Source organism: Amia ocellicauda, chromosome 2, assembly GCF_036373705.1.
Source record: "Amia ocellicauda isolate fAmiCal2 chromosome 2, fAmiCal2.hap1, whole genome shotgun sequence".
NCBI classification, from domain to species: Eukaryota; Metazoa; Chordata; class Actinopteri; order Amiiformes; family Amiidae; genus Amia; species Amia ocellicauda.
The window spans coordinates 40,625,278-40,639,863 of NC_089851.1; the positions used below are offsets into that span (position 1 = coordinate 40,625,278).

The 14,586-nt window shown below is 41.4% G+C and overlaps 1 protein-coding gene across 3 annotated transcripts in view; it reads right to left on the reverse strand.

The window, feature by feature from the left end:
* LOC136771379 (extended synaptotagmin-2) overlaps positions 1 to 14,586 on the reverse strand; it is a 107,521-nt gene that overhangs the window by 23,618 nt on the left and 69,317 nt on the right. For all 3 annotated transcript variants that reach the window (XM_066723658.1, XM_066723667.1, XM_066723676.1), the window contains exons 7-12: positions 13,454 to 13,509; positions 4,610 to 4,730; positions 2,630 to 2,806; positions 2,068 to 2,150; positions 1,646 to 1,694; positions 757 to 846 (exon numbers count right to left, since the gene is read on the reverse strand). In XM_066723658.1, coding sequence (XP_066579755.1) covers positions 757 to 846; positions 1,646 to 1,694; positions 2,068 to 2,150; positions 2,630 to 2,806; positions 4,610 to 4,730; positions 13,454 to 13,509 — 576 coding nt within the window. The remainder of the gene's footprint in view (positions 1 to 756; positions 847 to 1,645; positions 1,695 to 2,067; positions 2,151 to 2,629; positions 2,807 to 4,609; positions 4,731 to 13,453; positions 13,510 to 14,586) is intronic.

Consider the following 14,586-nt stretch of genomic DNA (forward strand, 5'->3'; position numbering starts at 1 on the left):
TTATTATTTTCTCTCTGTATTTATTTTTAATTTTGTCATGGATTATCCTCCATTTGCCGCTGCCATATTTTCCCAATTGGCTTGTCTCCACCTTTAACGCAAAGATTTCTGGGACTTCAGCGCTAACACTTCTGCATCAGTGCGCTGTTCTCTCAGGTTCAAGCAGAAGAGAGAAAAAAATCTTTCAGTTCCCACTGGAGCTATAAATGAAGTAAATATGAAAACAGACTCAACTGTTTTATCTAAAATGAAAATTAAATAATAATTAGGAGACGGTTCTGCTTTTTGCCCTTACAGCTTTGGCTAGGACAGATGGAAGGGTACGCAGCTTACACAAGTTAAAACAACCATGTGGAGTTCAGAGTTGAAACACTGCCCCTCTCCGCTGCCTAATGCCAGCCTTCAGTCATTGCTGAATCCACTTCTACTCACCAGTAAATGGCAGACAACACACACAATAGAATCTAGGACACACACTGCCCTCTTCCTCTAACACATAAACAAATCTGCCGTTTCACATTTCAATTATAGGCCTGAAGATCAATGAGAAACAATTCGGCAAATTGTCTGCCGTAAATGGCCAGTGCCTGTGCACTCGAAATAGGGATAGCTTTCTTCAGGACTCACAGCTCTTGTGAATTGCAACATAGTGACGCATTGCTGTGTCCTGGGCTTTAGTGCTTGTTAAACCATGGAAGCTTCCTGCTATATAACTGGAGTAGGAGGAGGAGTAGAAGACGATGAAGCCACTCATACCTGATCTAGTTTTTCAGGAGTTGAAAATAATGACAGCCATTCGAGTTTCAGGTGCAGCTTTCCAGTAGTGACTTCCTCCAGTACGAACCACTGGAATGAAAAAAAAAACATGAATAGTACTGCTGTAACGTACATAACATCAGTGCACCATGTAAATCCACTGGTTTATGTATCAAAGAAGGAGACACTTTACTCATTGTGGCAAACAGGCTTAGTTTGAGGTATTATAGAGCTGCACAAGGTGTTTTTACTATTGAGGTATAAGAGTCTGCTTGAATAGATGCTCGGTTATGATTATCATTGGTCACCTTACTATTTAGGATGCATGTGCCTGAAGAGAAACTGGTCTATGATTTCTTGCCTGTAGACTGGAGTTACTTACAGCCATCTCCTAACTGGGATTTGTTACACAAATATTAGGTCAAAGGTCAACTTCACATTAAAAGAGTCCCCAAGAAGGATTACTTTCAGATATTAATAGTAATTTCATTTTATGAGAGTATTCTCTGATCTAAAAAAAACATTTCCTTGAAGGACAAATTAATGAGCTGGAAAAAAAAAATCTAGTAATTGAAAACTGATCCCATTTTCTTGAATTTCGAAGCCTTGAAAGGACAAATCTGTACAGGTACTTCAGAATGTAAGGAACACAATTAAAAGACACGTCATTCCTTGCATTGCAAAGCAAATTTCTTTATTTTGTTCTCTTTGTTTTTTCTTTCACTTTCTGCAAACTGACATACGTGATCATGGATTAAGAAACTGGGCAGAAACCTGGGAGAGAAACACACTGACGTCAAGCTCTATAATGGTTGGAGTTTATTTCCGAAACACTAAAAGTGGGACTAAAAAAACAACACAACACAAACAGCAGATTGAATGTACTCACCTCGTCCACCTTTTTTTCTTTGTGAAGTTCAGGCACATCCATCATCAGACTGCAACAGAAGGGGTGGAAAAGAATGATCGTTTTCATTAAACTGCTGAGAACAATAGGCCCTGGACCTAAAGGGAGCCGTGTTTGAGCTGAGAGAGTCATAGCAATTCATTATTGACAGCTGCGTGGACTGATTTAGAGAAGCCCACAAGAATTGCTCTACAGCTTTGGTATGGAAGCCAGTTTGGACTGTACTGTTCTGTCAGCACAAAACACACATGCCTTTAAAACTGTTAAACTCTGGGACAAAAATGACAACTGTGGTTTTATGTAACATTAGTTATGTCTGAAAAGGCAAACTATCGTCAAGGGTTTTTCAAATATTTGGTGGGGGCCCTGAGCACATGTCCCACATACCGAGCACAGCCACTCACCTCCCAAGGAAGTCATCTTTGTCAGGGTCTTCGTCAAACAGCTCGATTTCAAGGTGTTGCCCGGAATGCTCATATACCAAAATCTATAAAAAACACATCAGTATGTACCGGTAAAGGTCTTATTCACAACTGCACAGTAATTGTGCTTATTCATTTCTTAACATCTTCACTAACGACACTGTTAGCTACTTCTTTATACCAGATGTCTCATGTTGGGGGGGACAACACTGGGTTGATATTTTTGTGACTTATCAATATTCAGACAAATATATACACCTGGGGAGCGGCACTGTACCTGTGTATCGAATTACAATGAAGACCTCGGAGGAGTCCAACACTTTTAAATCTGCATTAAATGCACTACTGAATAAATAAAATAAAAGCCAGTATTTTGGAAATGAATAATATTTTGGCAATGACTGAATTGCACTTCACAGTCTGGGGTACAGTCGCTGTACTGACAATAGTGCAATGACATCGACAATTATTGTACTTGATTGCATTTCAAAATACTGTTTTACGCTACACATTTACATGCTAAAACATCATCAGCCTTTTCTACCTCAAAAACTTCATTCCATTTAGGGTTGAGGTTCTCCTTCACCGTCTTGGTCTGGAACAGCTGGTTTCCAAGCTGGATGACTCCGTACGGGTCCGACTTCCCCTTGATGAGCCCCCCCAGGAACTTGTCCTTCCCTTCCAGGTCCTGAGCTTCTAGGAAGTACACCCTGAGAACACCCTGAGCACAGAGGAGATTTATATTACAATATTGGTGGTGGTGATGGTGGTAGTGGAATAAGTCTGGTTGCTCTCCTCTGAACTGCCTCTAGAGCAGCGATATCTTTCTTGAAGTGTGGAGCCCAGAACTGTCCACAGTATCCAGATGAGGTCTAACTAGTGCATTGTACAGTCTGAACATTACTGCCCTTGTTCTCAATTCTACACTTTGGACAATATACCCAAACATTGTGTTTGCCTTTTTTATTGCTTCCCCACATTGTTTGGATGGAGAAAGTGAGGAGTCCACATAGACTCCTAGGTCTTTCTCATGCGTTACTTCATCTAGTTCTATTCCTCCCATAGTGTAATTACAGTGGACATTTTTGTTACCTGCATGTAATACCTTGCACTTGTCCACATTGAATTTCATCTGCCAGGTGTCGGCCCACAACTGAATATTAACCAAGTCCCTCTGAATAGCCTGTGCTGCCAAGATTGTGTCTGCTGAGCCACCTATTTTAGTATCATCTGCAAATTTGACAAGTTTGCTAACTATCCCAGAGTCCAGATCATTAATATAGATTAGAAAAAGCACAGGCCCTAGTACTGATCCCTGTGGAACTCCACTAACAACCTCACTCCAGTTAGAAGCAACTCCTCTAATCGACACCCTCTGTTTCCTAGACATCAACCAGTTCATAATCCATCTACTTACATTACCCTGAATGCCTACAGCTTCCAATCTGAGGATCAGTCTTTGGTGTGGAACCTTTGAGAAGGTGGTATTCTAATCTAAACAGATGATGAGAAAGGCAGGATCTGTCTGCCTTCAACTAGGACTTGTTTGGCTCTCCTTGAAAGGTCTCAGTGACATGGTGGTTTGATTAGGAGCACATGGCTAAGTCACCCATCACTCAGTGGTCGCATTTCTACTTTGTTGTAACATTATGCATTTTTCTTTCTTTCTTTTCTTACAATGTTGTTGGCCTTCTTGGTTCAGGTGTAGTTGGGTAACTTGAAGTCCCCTGCAAGGATGTGGTTTGCAAAAATATACTATACTATATACTAAATAAGGTTGGTCAGACAGACTAATACAAAGATACAGTTAGGATGCGAGGCTGTGAGGAGTTCTACAGTGAATTTATTGACATCATCAAGGCTCAAGGCTTTATTGAGCTTTGGTAGATGCTGTCCAAATAGTCAAACCCCAGCTCAGCCTTGTGAAGTTATTCCATATGTATACACGTTTACCAAATTGTTACAAAAATAAATGCCCCATAAATATGCTGGAACTGAAATATATACAAAATATACAAATTCCATGTTTATAATAGTCTTTTTTTCTCTCTGCTATCAGTAATTTTAATATTTTGTAACAAGTGATATATTCAAAACATTAAAATTTAAATTCGCAAAATATAGCTTATCCCAAAAGCCTCATGAGAAATAGCTGATCATGGCGTAATTACAGCATGCTTCATTTTACATTTTACACACCCATGCAGAGGACCATAGAAGAATGGCATAAAATAATTGGTAAGTGATTAAATCTGAAACATGCTGTGACCTGACAACTAGAGAAAGTCAGAGGGTGTTGACAATCTTGAATATATCAGTAAACATTAGCGTTTCCACACTTACACCAGTTTCTTTTCTACCTACTTTCTGTCCTTCATTTCCTACTTTGGTTTGTTATATTTCTGCCTTTCCTTCTCTCCACCTCCCTCTCTCCCCCCTCCCTACTTTTCTATACTGCTCATCCTGCCTCAAAAGCAGTGCTTGAACATCTCCGCTGACGAAGGAGCACGCTACGGCTGCCTACCTTGGGCAGAGGGAAGCGTAGCCGGGCCAGCTGCAGATCTCCCACTAGAGGAATAGTGATGCGGTTGGGCAGGACAAGGTAGTTGCAGATGATGTCTTGGATGAGGTTGTCCGACAAGCCACTGGGGAGAAAATGAGAGATTGTCTGTGAAACCTCGCAATTGGAGTCAACTTTAGTTCTCTTCAAAAATAAGTAGCTGATACTATTAATAATTAAACTAACAAACAAACACAGACAAAAAGGTTGATTAAATATTTTATCAGTGACATTCTGATTTTGTGTAGAAAATAAACTTTCCCTTTTCTTTGAATAAGTAGAGAACACCAATTTAAACTGTATTTCACTGTATATAACAACTTGCTAATATGAACAGAAGTCCTAAATAAAAGCCCACTGTATTTACAAAAAGACGTGTTGCTCAGTGTTGTAACATTTCATTTTAACACCAAGGACAAGAATGGCCATACAATACCATAGATATATCCGAGATTAACGAACATAAGGAGAGAAGGACAAGAAACATTTGTCTTAACACCTAGCTGACTGTGTTTTTTTCACAATGTGACCCATTTTCAATATTTCAATTATTACCTCACATGCTTTTGGCCAAAAGATACCTGCTATTAAGGGTTTGGTTTATAATGCAGAAATGGTCAAAAGTACAATTGAATCGAATAAAGAGAAGTCTGCACAGTCCTAAGTGCATCATGATTATGAGAAAAATAATATGGACACATGGACAAGAGCACATATACTCTCCCCTTTTGTGGTGGGGGTGACATAAGTAATGTCAGCAGAATCTGGTACATGCAGTGCGTTGCGGCACAGACTCCAGGCACAGACTGACAGAGGGAGACGACCTCGCCAGGGCACTGGTAGTGGGAATGGGAGAAGAGAGGCCTTCAGTTTCTCAACACACCCTGTGACATTATTATTGTTATATTAATCATCATCATTATAATACATTAGGACTTTCTGCTATACGAAACAGAATGTAGATAGCAATTTGTGAATAAAATAACGGCTGTAGCATTAAATACCTTTCTTTGTTGCTGCTGTGCTTTAATCAATTTCTGTAATGGAAATGACTTTAGAGAATGAATGAGCTCTCAGACGGCAGCTTATCACAGGAAAATAACAAATTCCTGCCATTGCCGAGATGAAAGATAAAAAATAGACTGATAAAAATAGCTTCAGCTTGAGGATTAAGTTTAATACTGGGTTTATCCTGACCGAGACCTGTCCTGGTAGAGATTGCAGCGGGTTGAGTGTTCTTTAATTTCATCAGGTCTATAAAAAGTATAACAGCTGGATTTAAATATGTTTATGAACATCCAGTTCAGAACCAGTTTACTGAAATTACTGAAATCTAACATACAAGAGCATAGGTTCTTCAAAAGCTTTCAGTAACACACATATTTGTACATTTGGCGCCTGTTTACACTTGTTACTTCTTAATGAATGAAAAAACTAAAATGGAATGAAATGAAAATAATTGAAATAATACAGTATGTAAATAGTAAAGTTTCAGAAGGAAGCTTCCACAGCACTCCCCTCAGGCGATCAAGTCTATTACAGAAACAAATTAAGAAAGAAATTAAAGCACAGTGGGAGACTATGAAAGTCACTTCGTTCTAGTTACTGTGACCTGAAACAAGCGGTTATGAGTGGCCGTGTTATTTGGCATGGCCACCAGAGGGAGGTAGTTACGTTTAGGAAGACAGAAGCAACAAACAGTTTTTCTTTCCGAGATGCAACACACCCATTCTAAAGTGACGCATGGCAGAGAACACCACAATAAAACTTCTGAGTTGTAATCCCTTGCTGCAATCTTATTGGTAGATGGGTGAAACCAATTCTTTCACCCATCCAGTCTTCCCCTCTGTACCCTGAGTTTACAGTCCAGTTCATCCCCGAGGTGTTCTATGACACTGAGGTGAGGACGCTGATGGGAGGCCATTACATTTTTCCAACACTCTTCATGGACCTCTGCACGTTATATTCCCTGTGTTGGTAAAGATTTTGATGTTTTTTAGTATATAAACTCTGAACATATTTGCCTTTTAAAAGGATCTCCTGTCACCCTTCAGAGAACACTCCTTTAGCAATCATTAGGAAACACACACACACATATGGAACTGGCTAAACACAGAGATGCTGAAAATCAGGACTGGGCCACAATGAGAGAGCTGCACTTCTCTCCTTCGTTGTGCTCACCTTGTTGGATGTATGTCAGCTTGTTGCAATTTGGGTTAAAAAACAAACAAACAAAAACCAGCCTCATAAGAGAGGAATTATGAACAGCAGGGCTCTAATCATGCAGTCAACCCAGACAGAGGCTGGTTATGTGGGTGGAGTCAGTGCAGGTTTACAATCTAACCACACAGAGAGAGTCCCCCCCACCTCTTAGACCTGAATAACCAGAATGGCAACATTGCAACAAGGAGGGTGTGGCTGTTTTCTGTAAGAAAATAGCAACAATGATAAATAATCCAAAAAGTGTGTGTATGGGGGTCACACCCAGGTGGGGACATTCCAACTGTATTGTTCTGCGAAAGGCTTAGTGTAATACCTGGGTGTTTTTTCATTTTATTAAGTAAATTGAACAGATGGACGAGTCTGCACTGGAACAGAGTCCAGCCTCTAATACTGATTTGATTTGAGTAGAATTCAGACACTGTACTTACAACTAAGTAGGCAGGCCACACACACAATTAATACAGGGTAGAGATTCATATGTTTATTACTTGAGCGTGTTAAAGAAAGGGATGCTCTTTTTCACTGAAACACATCACATAGAACATCATCAGAAGCTGTAGGAAGACTTGCACATGAAGTGAGTGGAAGGGTAGACAACATGAGGAGGGATCCGAGAGGAAGGGGACAGTCTTGTACAATGAAAACAAACAGCTGCATTCTTTGGTCGGAAGGTTTAGTCTCTTTCACAGAATATAACTGAACTTTGGGACATTTTTACATGCGAATTACCTTATATTTTTATATATATATATATATATATATATATATATATATATATATATATATATATATATTCATTGTTCAAATATTTTTCATTTGACACTCTGCTGGGTTTCGTTCTCATTCAAATAGTGTGGTGTACAAACCATTTACATAATAGAAATAAGAAGGGAACTGATAAGCAAAAGGTATATAATTAATACACATGCGGTGAACCCGACCATTATACACAATGGTACTCGATACAGACTCTTACGAAGGACAGACTCCTAAACTATTGCTTCCAGAGACCTAAATACAAGCTTACAAAAAACGAGAAATAAGATTCTAGTGGCGTGGTGGTGGTGGGCGATATAAACACTACCCCACACCGAAATAAAAAGGATTCAATCGGAAATACATCCTCACCAGTCTGAAATTTAGGCCCAGTTGTGCAAATAGTTAACTTCTCTGAACTGGTGCTGTGTACACACTCTACTCCCACTGAGGCAAGTCAAGAGGATTATCTCATTGCTCTGATAACCTCTCACAATAACATTTCAGATTACCGGGGAACAGGGGAATCAACTTTACCGTGTTCTCAGACAGGTGTGTGTCCCATTTCAAATTACCCTCTTTTTCAGTGATCTCCGAAAACAATTTAGAAAATGGGAACAAATGTTAAAAAACGACAATGACCCTAACCTCCAAGGGCGCATTACATCTTTCAGCAGCTCTGCACAGTATTCACAGGGGGTTAGAGTTTTGACCTCTTAAATGCATGCACTGTTTCTTCCATAAATATTCATTATAAATATTTGGACAGACACAATTGTCATCATCTTGGCTCTTTATGCCACCACAATGGATTTCAAAGGAAACAATCAAGATGAAAGTCTACATCTTTACTCACCTGAAGACCAGATGACACTAATGTCTTCTCTTACTGCCAGAAGGCCCATACAACAGACCGTAGGCGGGCCTAGCCACCATCTACCGCACAGACCTCTACTGAGCCAGCCAGATTAGACAGCTTCGCATTTTATTAAATTCACCAGGTAGAATTTAGGCTTAATCCTCCTCTTCAGCTTATAGCTGTTTATAGGCCACCAGGCCCCTATTCCATTTTTATGTCTGAATTTAGCGATCTTCTATCTAACTTAGCCGTCCACCACGATACACTCATTATTTTGGGGAACTTTAACACACATATTGACAGTAAATACGAGCCCCTTACTGTTAGTTTCCTGTCCCTATTGGAGTCTGTAGGCTTCACACATCGTCACACTCACACACCACATCTAGTTATTACCCGTGGGGTAGAGATTCACAACCTAGTAATATCATCCCAAAACCAGACAATTTCTGACCACTGACTTATTACATTTGAGCTGCCTGGAGTAGAAACAGACACACAGGAGAGGAACATAGAAACTCGTTGCCTAAATCTTACTGTTATTCATACATTTACTGCTCTGTTGCCAAATGCTAGCTTTATCCAAACAGGATCCATAGATGAATTATTAAATAATTTCAACAATACAATAAGCACTGCTTTAGACACGGTAGCTCCATTAAGGGCACGACAAATTAAACCAATGAAACGCCCACCATGATTTAACGAGTCACTCGCTCACTTAAAACAGAATTCCGTAGATATGAGCATAAATGGAGAGAAACAATGGCATGGAATGACAGTATAATAAGATACAAGCAGCTGTGCCCTCTGCTACATCAGCCTACTACTCTAATTGAATAGAGACGCATAAGAATAACCCACATTTTAGCGCCACACTATCGCGACACTTACTAATCAGCAGGTAAAGCCTTCAGAGGTTATCCCCCCCCAATATCACCAGCAATGACTTCAATGATCATTTCAACAGCAAAATCAACGGCATTAGAAAACAGAATTGGAAACATACACAAATACTATAGCTGCCATTAATTATTCACCTAATACACATTATTAACACCTCTTTATCCTCAGGATCTGTTCCTGAATCGTTTAAAATAGCTGTAATTAAACCACTTCTTAACCTTCCCTTCCTTTCTAAGGTTCTAGAGAAAGTAGTCGCAAACCAATTGCAAGCCTTTGTAACTGATAATCATCTTTATGAGAAATTTCAATCAGGCTTCCGCTCCGCCCACAGTACAGAAGTATTAAACAACGTGTTTCAGTCCACCACTTCATCTCCTTCTCCCTTTCCCTCCCCTCACTCCCCACTCCACCCATTGACTGTTTTTCCCATCTATCTGTCAACTGTGCTACCTCCTCTTTGTTCTCCTCCCTCACCTCCTCCCTTGACTCTCTCTGTCCTCTCACGTCTCGTCCTGCCCGTCCCTCCCCTCTTCAGCCTTGGCTCTGTGCTTTTCTCCGCTCAACCCGAACTAGTCTGCGTGCCGCCGAACAGAAGAGGAAAAGGACCAAACTCCCAGCTGCCCTCGTGGTCTACCATTCTCTACTGTCCACATTCTCATCGTCTCTCTCCTCAGCCAAGAAGTCTTACTTACCAATCACTCTTTGAATCCACTGTCAACAACCCCTGCAAACTCTACTCCACCTTCTCCTCCCTCCTTGCCCCCCTCCCCTTCCTCTTCCCTCATCTCTCACTGCTGATGATTTCGCCTCCTTCTTCTCCTCCAAGATTGCAGACATCCGCAGGCTCTTCAATAGTCCTCCCTCCTCTCCCATCACACCCAAACCTCCCACCGATCAAGCTTCCTTTTCTTCATTCTCGCCTCTCTCAGATGCTGAAGTTCCCGCTCTCCTCCTACGTCACAAACCTACAACGTGTGCCCTGGACCCTCTCCCTTCTTGCTTCTTCCAAGGGGCCGCTCCTGATCTTCTCCCCTTCATCTCCTCCCTCCTCGACTCCTCACTCCTCTCTGGCTGGTTCCTCTCTGCATTTAAACAAGCTGCTGTCATCCAACTCATCAAGAAACCAACCCTTGACGCCACCTCTCCTCAGAACTACCGCCCTGTCTCCCTACTCCCCTTCTTCTCAAAGACTCTCCTACACCCAGCACATCACCACGCTGACACGCACCTGCAGATTCTTCCTGAGCAACATACGCCGGATCCGTCCCTTCCTCACCGACTACTTGACTCAACTGCTTGTCCAGTCACTGGTCCTCTCCCACCTGGACTACTGCAACTCCCTCCTGGCCGGCCTGCCTGCATCTACTACCCGCCGCTCCAGCTCATCCAGAACTCTGCGGCTCGTCTGGTATTCTCTCTGCCCCGATTCGCACACACTACTCCACTGCTCCGCTCCCTCCACTGGTTCCCGATACCGGCACGCATTCAGTTCAAGACACTGACCCTCACCTACCGCTGTCTCGACCGCAATGCACCAAGCTACCTATAATATTAGTCCTTTTATCCCCGCTAGAGAGCACTTCACAGAGTTTAATTATGCTTCTTGAGTTTTTGATTGTTTTCCTCCTTGCTCTCTTTCCCGTAGCCCTTGACTGTGACTCTACATCTTGACAGCACTTAGGTTTTACCGTCCAGGATGTAGGAGCTCACTTACTGTACTTGCCTGTGTAAATTGGAAGTTGTAAAATGTATTATATTTTGAATTGCTATGATTTATGTAAATTGCATTTGTAATGATTGAGGCCTTTACTGAACTGTATTTTTGCACTTTGTTTTGCATTTATGTTGTAAGTCGCCCTGGATAAGGGCATCTGCCAAGAAATAATAAAAAATAAATAAAAATAATAATAATAATAAATACACTGCCAAAACTGAGTAATGACAACTTTAATTTCTGATGGCATGAAACCTGGGTGTCATCTGTGATAATAATCTATCCTTTGAATCATACGTTCAGAATGTGTCGAGATCTTCCTTCCTCCAGCTTAGAAACATTACTAGACTGAGACAATTCCTCTCGTTGCAGGACACTGAGAAATTGATTCATACATTTGTTACATCTAGATTGGATTACTGTAATGCCATTCTGTCAGGTGCCACAAACAGCTATTTCTGCACTTCAGTTAGTTCAAAATGCTGCTGCAAAGAATTCTAACTAAAACACAAAACATGACCACATCACTCCAGTATTGGCTTCTCTTCACTGGCTGCCTGTGTGCTACAGGATAGACTTTAAAGTGCTCTTACTAGCATGCAAAGCCCTAAAGGCACTGGCACCTCCCTACTTAAAAGATCTCCTTAACGAATACACTCCAGGTCAGCCATTGAGATCCCAGGAAGCCGGTGACTTAGTGGTCCGTAAAATACACAAGAAAACCGCAAGTGGTCGAGCATTTAGTTATAGGGCCCCGAAACTGTGGAACGATCTTCCAGCCTCTGTAAGAGGTGCCCCCTCTGTCTTAGCCTTTAAATCACGGCTGAAGACTGATCTGTTTAGTCTCTCTTTTTCTAGCCCATAGTGCCGTCGGTGTGCCATGGACATGCAATGCACAATTATTTTTGGAGATGTCTTGCATTGCATAACCAGTATCTGAGCAGAACCGTCTTTTTGTCTTCCAGCAATGGCCCCCTCTGAGGGTCCGACGAGGTGCCTCATCCCCCACTGTGGGAGTCTGATGAGGCACAACCCTCCTCTGAGGCACCCCATCACGGAGGGCCAACAGGGCATCCACACCCAAGGCCTGATGAGCCATCGCCACCCAAAGGCTGTTAATGGTCCAACCCCCCCACCCTGAGGGTCGGCGAGAGGCCCCCACCAGAGGGAAGAGCACAGCCAGCAGCACCGATCAAGAGCTTTCTGATCTCCTTGCTGCTGTAACAACTATACTGCCTGGAGGGACCCACAGAGATTCATTTTCTCCTACATGCCACCCATAGGAGTTTTTTGTTTTTTCTTTCCTCCGTGGCTAAATGTTCAATTACTTTACTTTAGATCATGTAAACTGTTTAAAGGTCTATTTTTATTTTACTTTATTTTATTTTGCTGTACGTCTGCTGTATGTTTACAGCTACCTTGAGAAGGGCGCTATACAAACAAAAATTGATTGATTGATTGATTGATTGATCCACCTGCAGAGTCCAGTTCCTTTAATGCTGTGTCTCTATTACCATATGGTAATGACTCTGTAATTGCAAACATGAGATGCAAATGTATTCTGGGGCTGACATTAAACATGCGCATATCGCAATCGAATTTGAATTGCGTGAGAGCCCTAATTCAACTTTGCGAAGCTCGTGCTATACTCCAATATATCGCTCCTTTTTGGGGGAAATCACAATTATTTTGCGATGCACACATTTTCCGTGGAAATTGCACAAAGTTTGAATATCTGTGTACAGAATTGGTTTTGGGATAACAGAACATAGTAGATTTGGGGAACTGGGAGCAATGTGTGTTCTCAATGAAAAGCTTTCATCTAAGTGCTAGTGAGGTTCAAGTACAACAATTCAAATACAAATTGTGAATAAAACCTGATTGTCCTAAAAGCTCCAAGCAGGTCTAAACAGATTGATCAACAAGTTTGAAAAGACTGGAGCTCAGTTATAGGGTATTATCAGTAGCGGGCAGCACGGTGGGGCAGTGGATAGCGCTGCTGCCTCACAGCTTCTGAGACCCAAGCTTGCTTCAGCCGTGTAGGTCTACCTGTGTGTTCTCCCCGTGACTGTGGATTTTGATGGGGTGCTCAGGATTATAACTTAAAGACACGTTGCTTAGGTTGACTGGCTTCCCTAAACTGCCCTGTAGTGTGGTGCCTGTGTGTGTGCGTCTGTGTATTACTCCTGCACTGTGATGGACTGGCCTCCAGTCCAGGGTGCACCCTGCCTTGTGCCATATGTAGGTATGTAGACTAGGACTCTGGATTACCGTGAACCTGTACTTAAGGAAGAAGCGGTTACTGAAAATGCTTGGATGGAGGAGATATTTATTTTGTTCGATTACTTACTTTAATCCAGGAATGTCCAACATATTTGTCAAGCCTGTCCAGTTAATGTCCAGTAGCTAGAGAACAAAACAAAGGCTACAGTTACAACAAGGTACAATAAATCAGCTCTTGCAAATCAATCACAAAAATCAGTACATGAGTGGCAGTTTTGCACAACACTCTCTTGCTTCAACCAGTCGATCAGGAAAGCATTGCATTTACAAACATGGTCTTGGAATCTGGAGAGCACAAGTGCAATAGCAATCGAAGGGCATGCGCTGAACAGCAGTAGAAGACCTTTAGCGACATAATGAGTAATCTCTGTCCTGTTTCACTATCTACCCATCTTTACATCATGTTAGAATGGCTGATTATTTTAAAAAACAACTCTGTGCTATTGAACTGACTTAGTGAAAGGTCAGCTGGAAGTGAATCTTTAATCTGGCCTCAGTGTGACAGGAACATGGGAAGGGAAAAAAAACATTCAATATTAATTCCTCCACCCCCCACTAAGACAAAATGAATAAACAGAGCAAAACCACCCAAATATTTATATATATTAAATATTTTCTATCACTCTTAATGGAGTGCTGTTTATAAAACACAAAATTGCCAGACTTGTTATGAAGAGCCCACTGTTTGTGCTGAATTATAAGGAAAGGTCTTTGCAAGTTCACATTTGCAACTGCACAGAAGTTAAGACACAAAAGCACTGCATTGGAAGAGCAGCCTAAAGTTGTTAAAACAGCCGTCATTTCTTACAGATGTATTCTGCCCATGAACAACAACATACTCAATATTACCATTCGTTTTTTTTACAGCTATTCATAGACAATCTATTCAGCACCATTTAAACAGGATTTCTGATGCATGCAATATTGGAAACCCCTTGGTATTGGTAACTGTTAAAGTGAGCATGTAATTAAAAAAATAAGCAGTCTTGACAGTCTCTGCTTAGTCTTTTGCCAGTTGAGCAGGAAACGCATAGCTGTAATTGAACATAAAGTGGCCTTGATTCCTATTTGGGAATGGAGAAGCAATATTAAGGTAGGGCTGATTTCCCCAAGACCGGCAACAATCAAAACAATACTATTTGTTGCAGGTTAAGGGGCTTCATCACACAGATACTTCAGCAGTCACTGTAAAATCAGCTG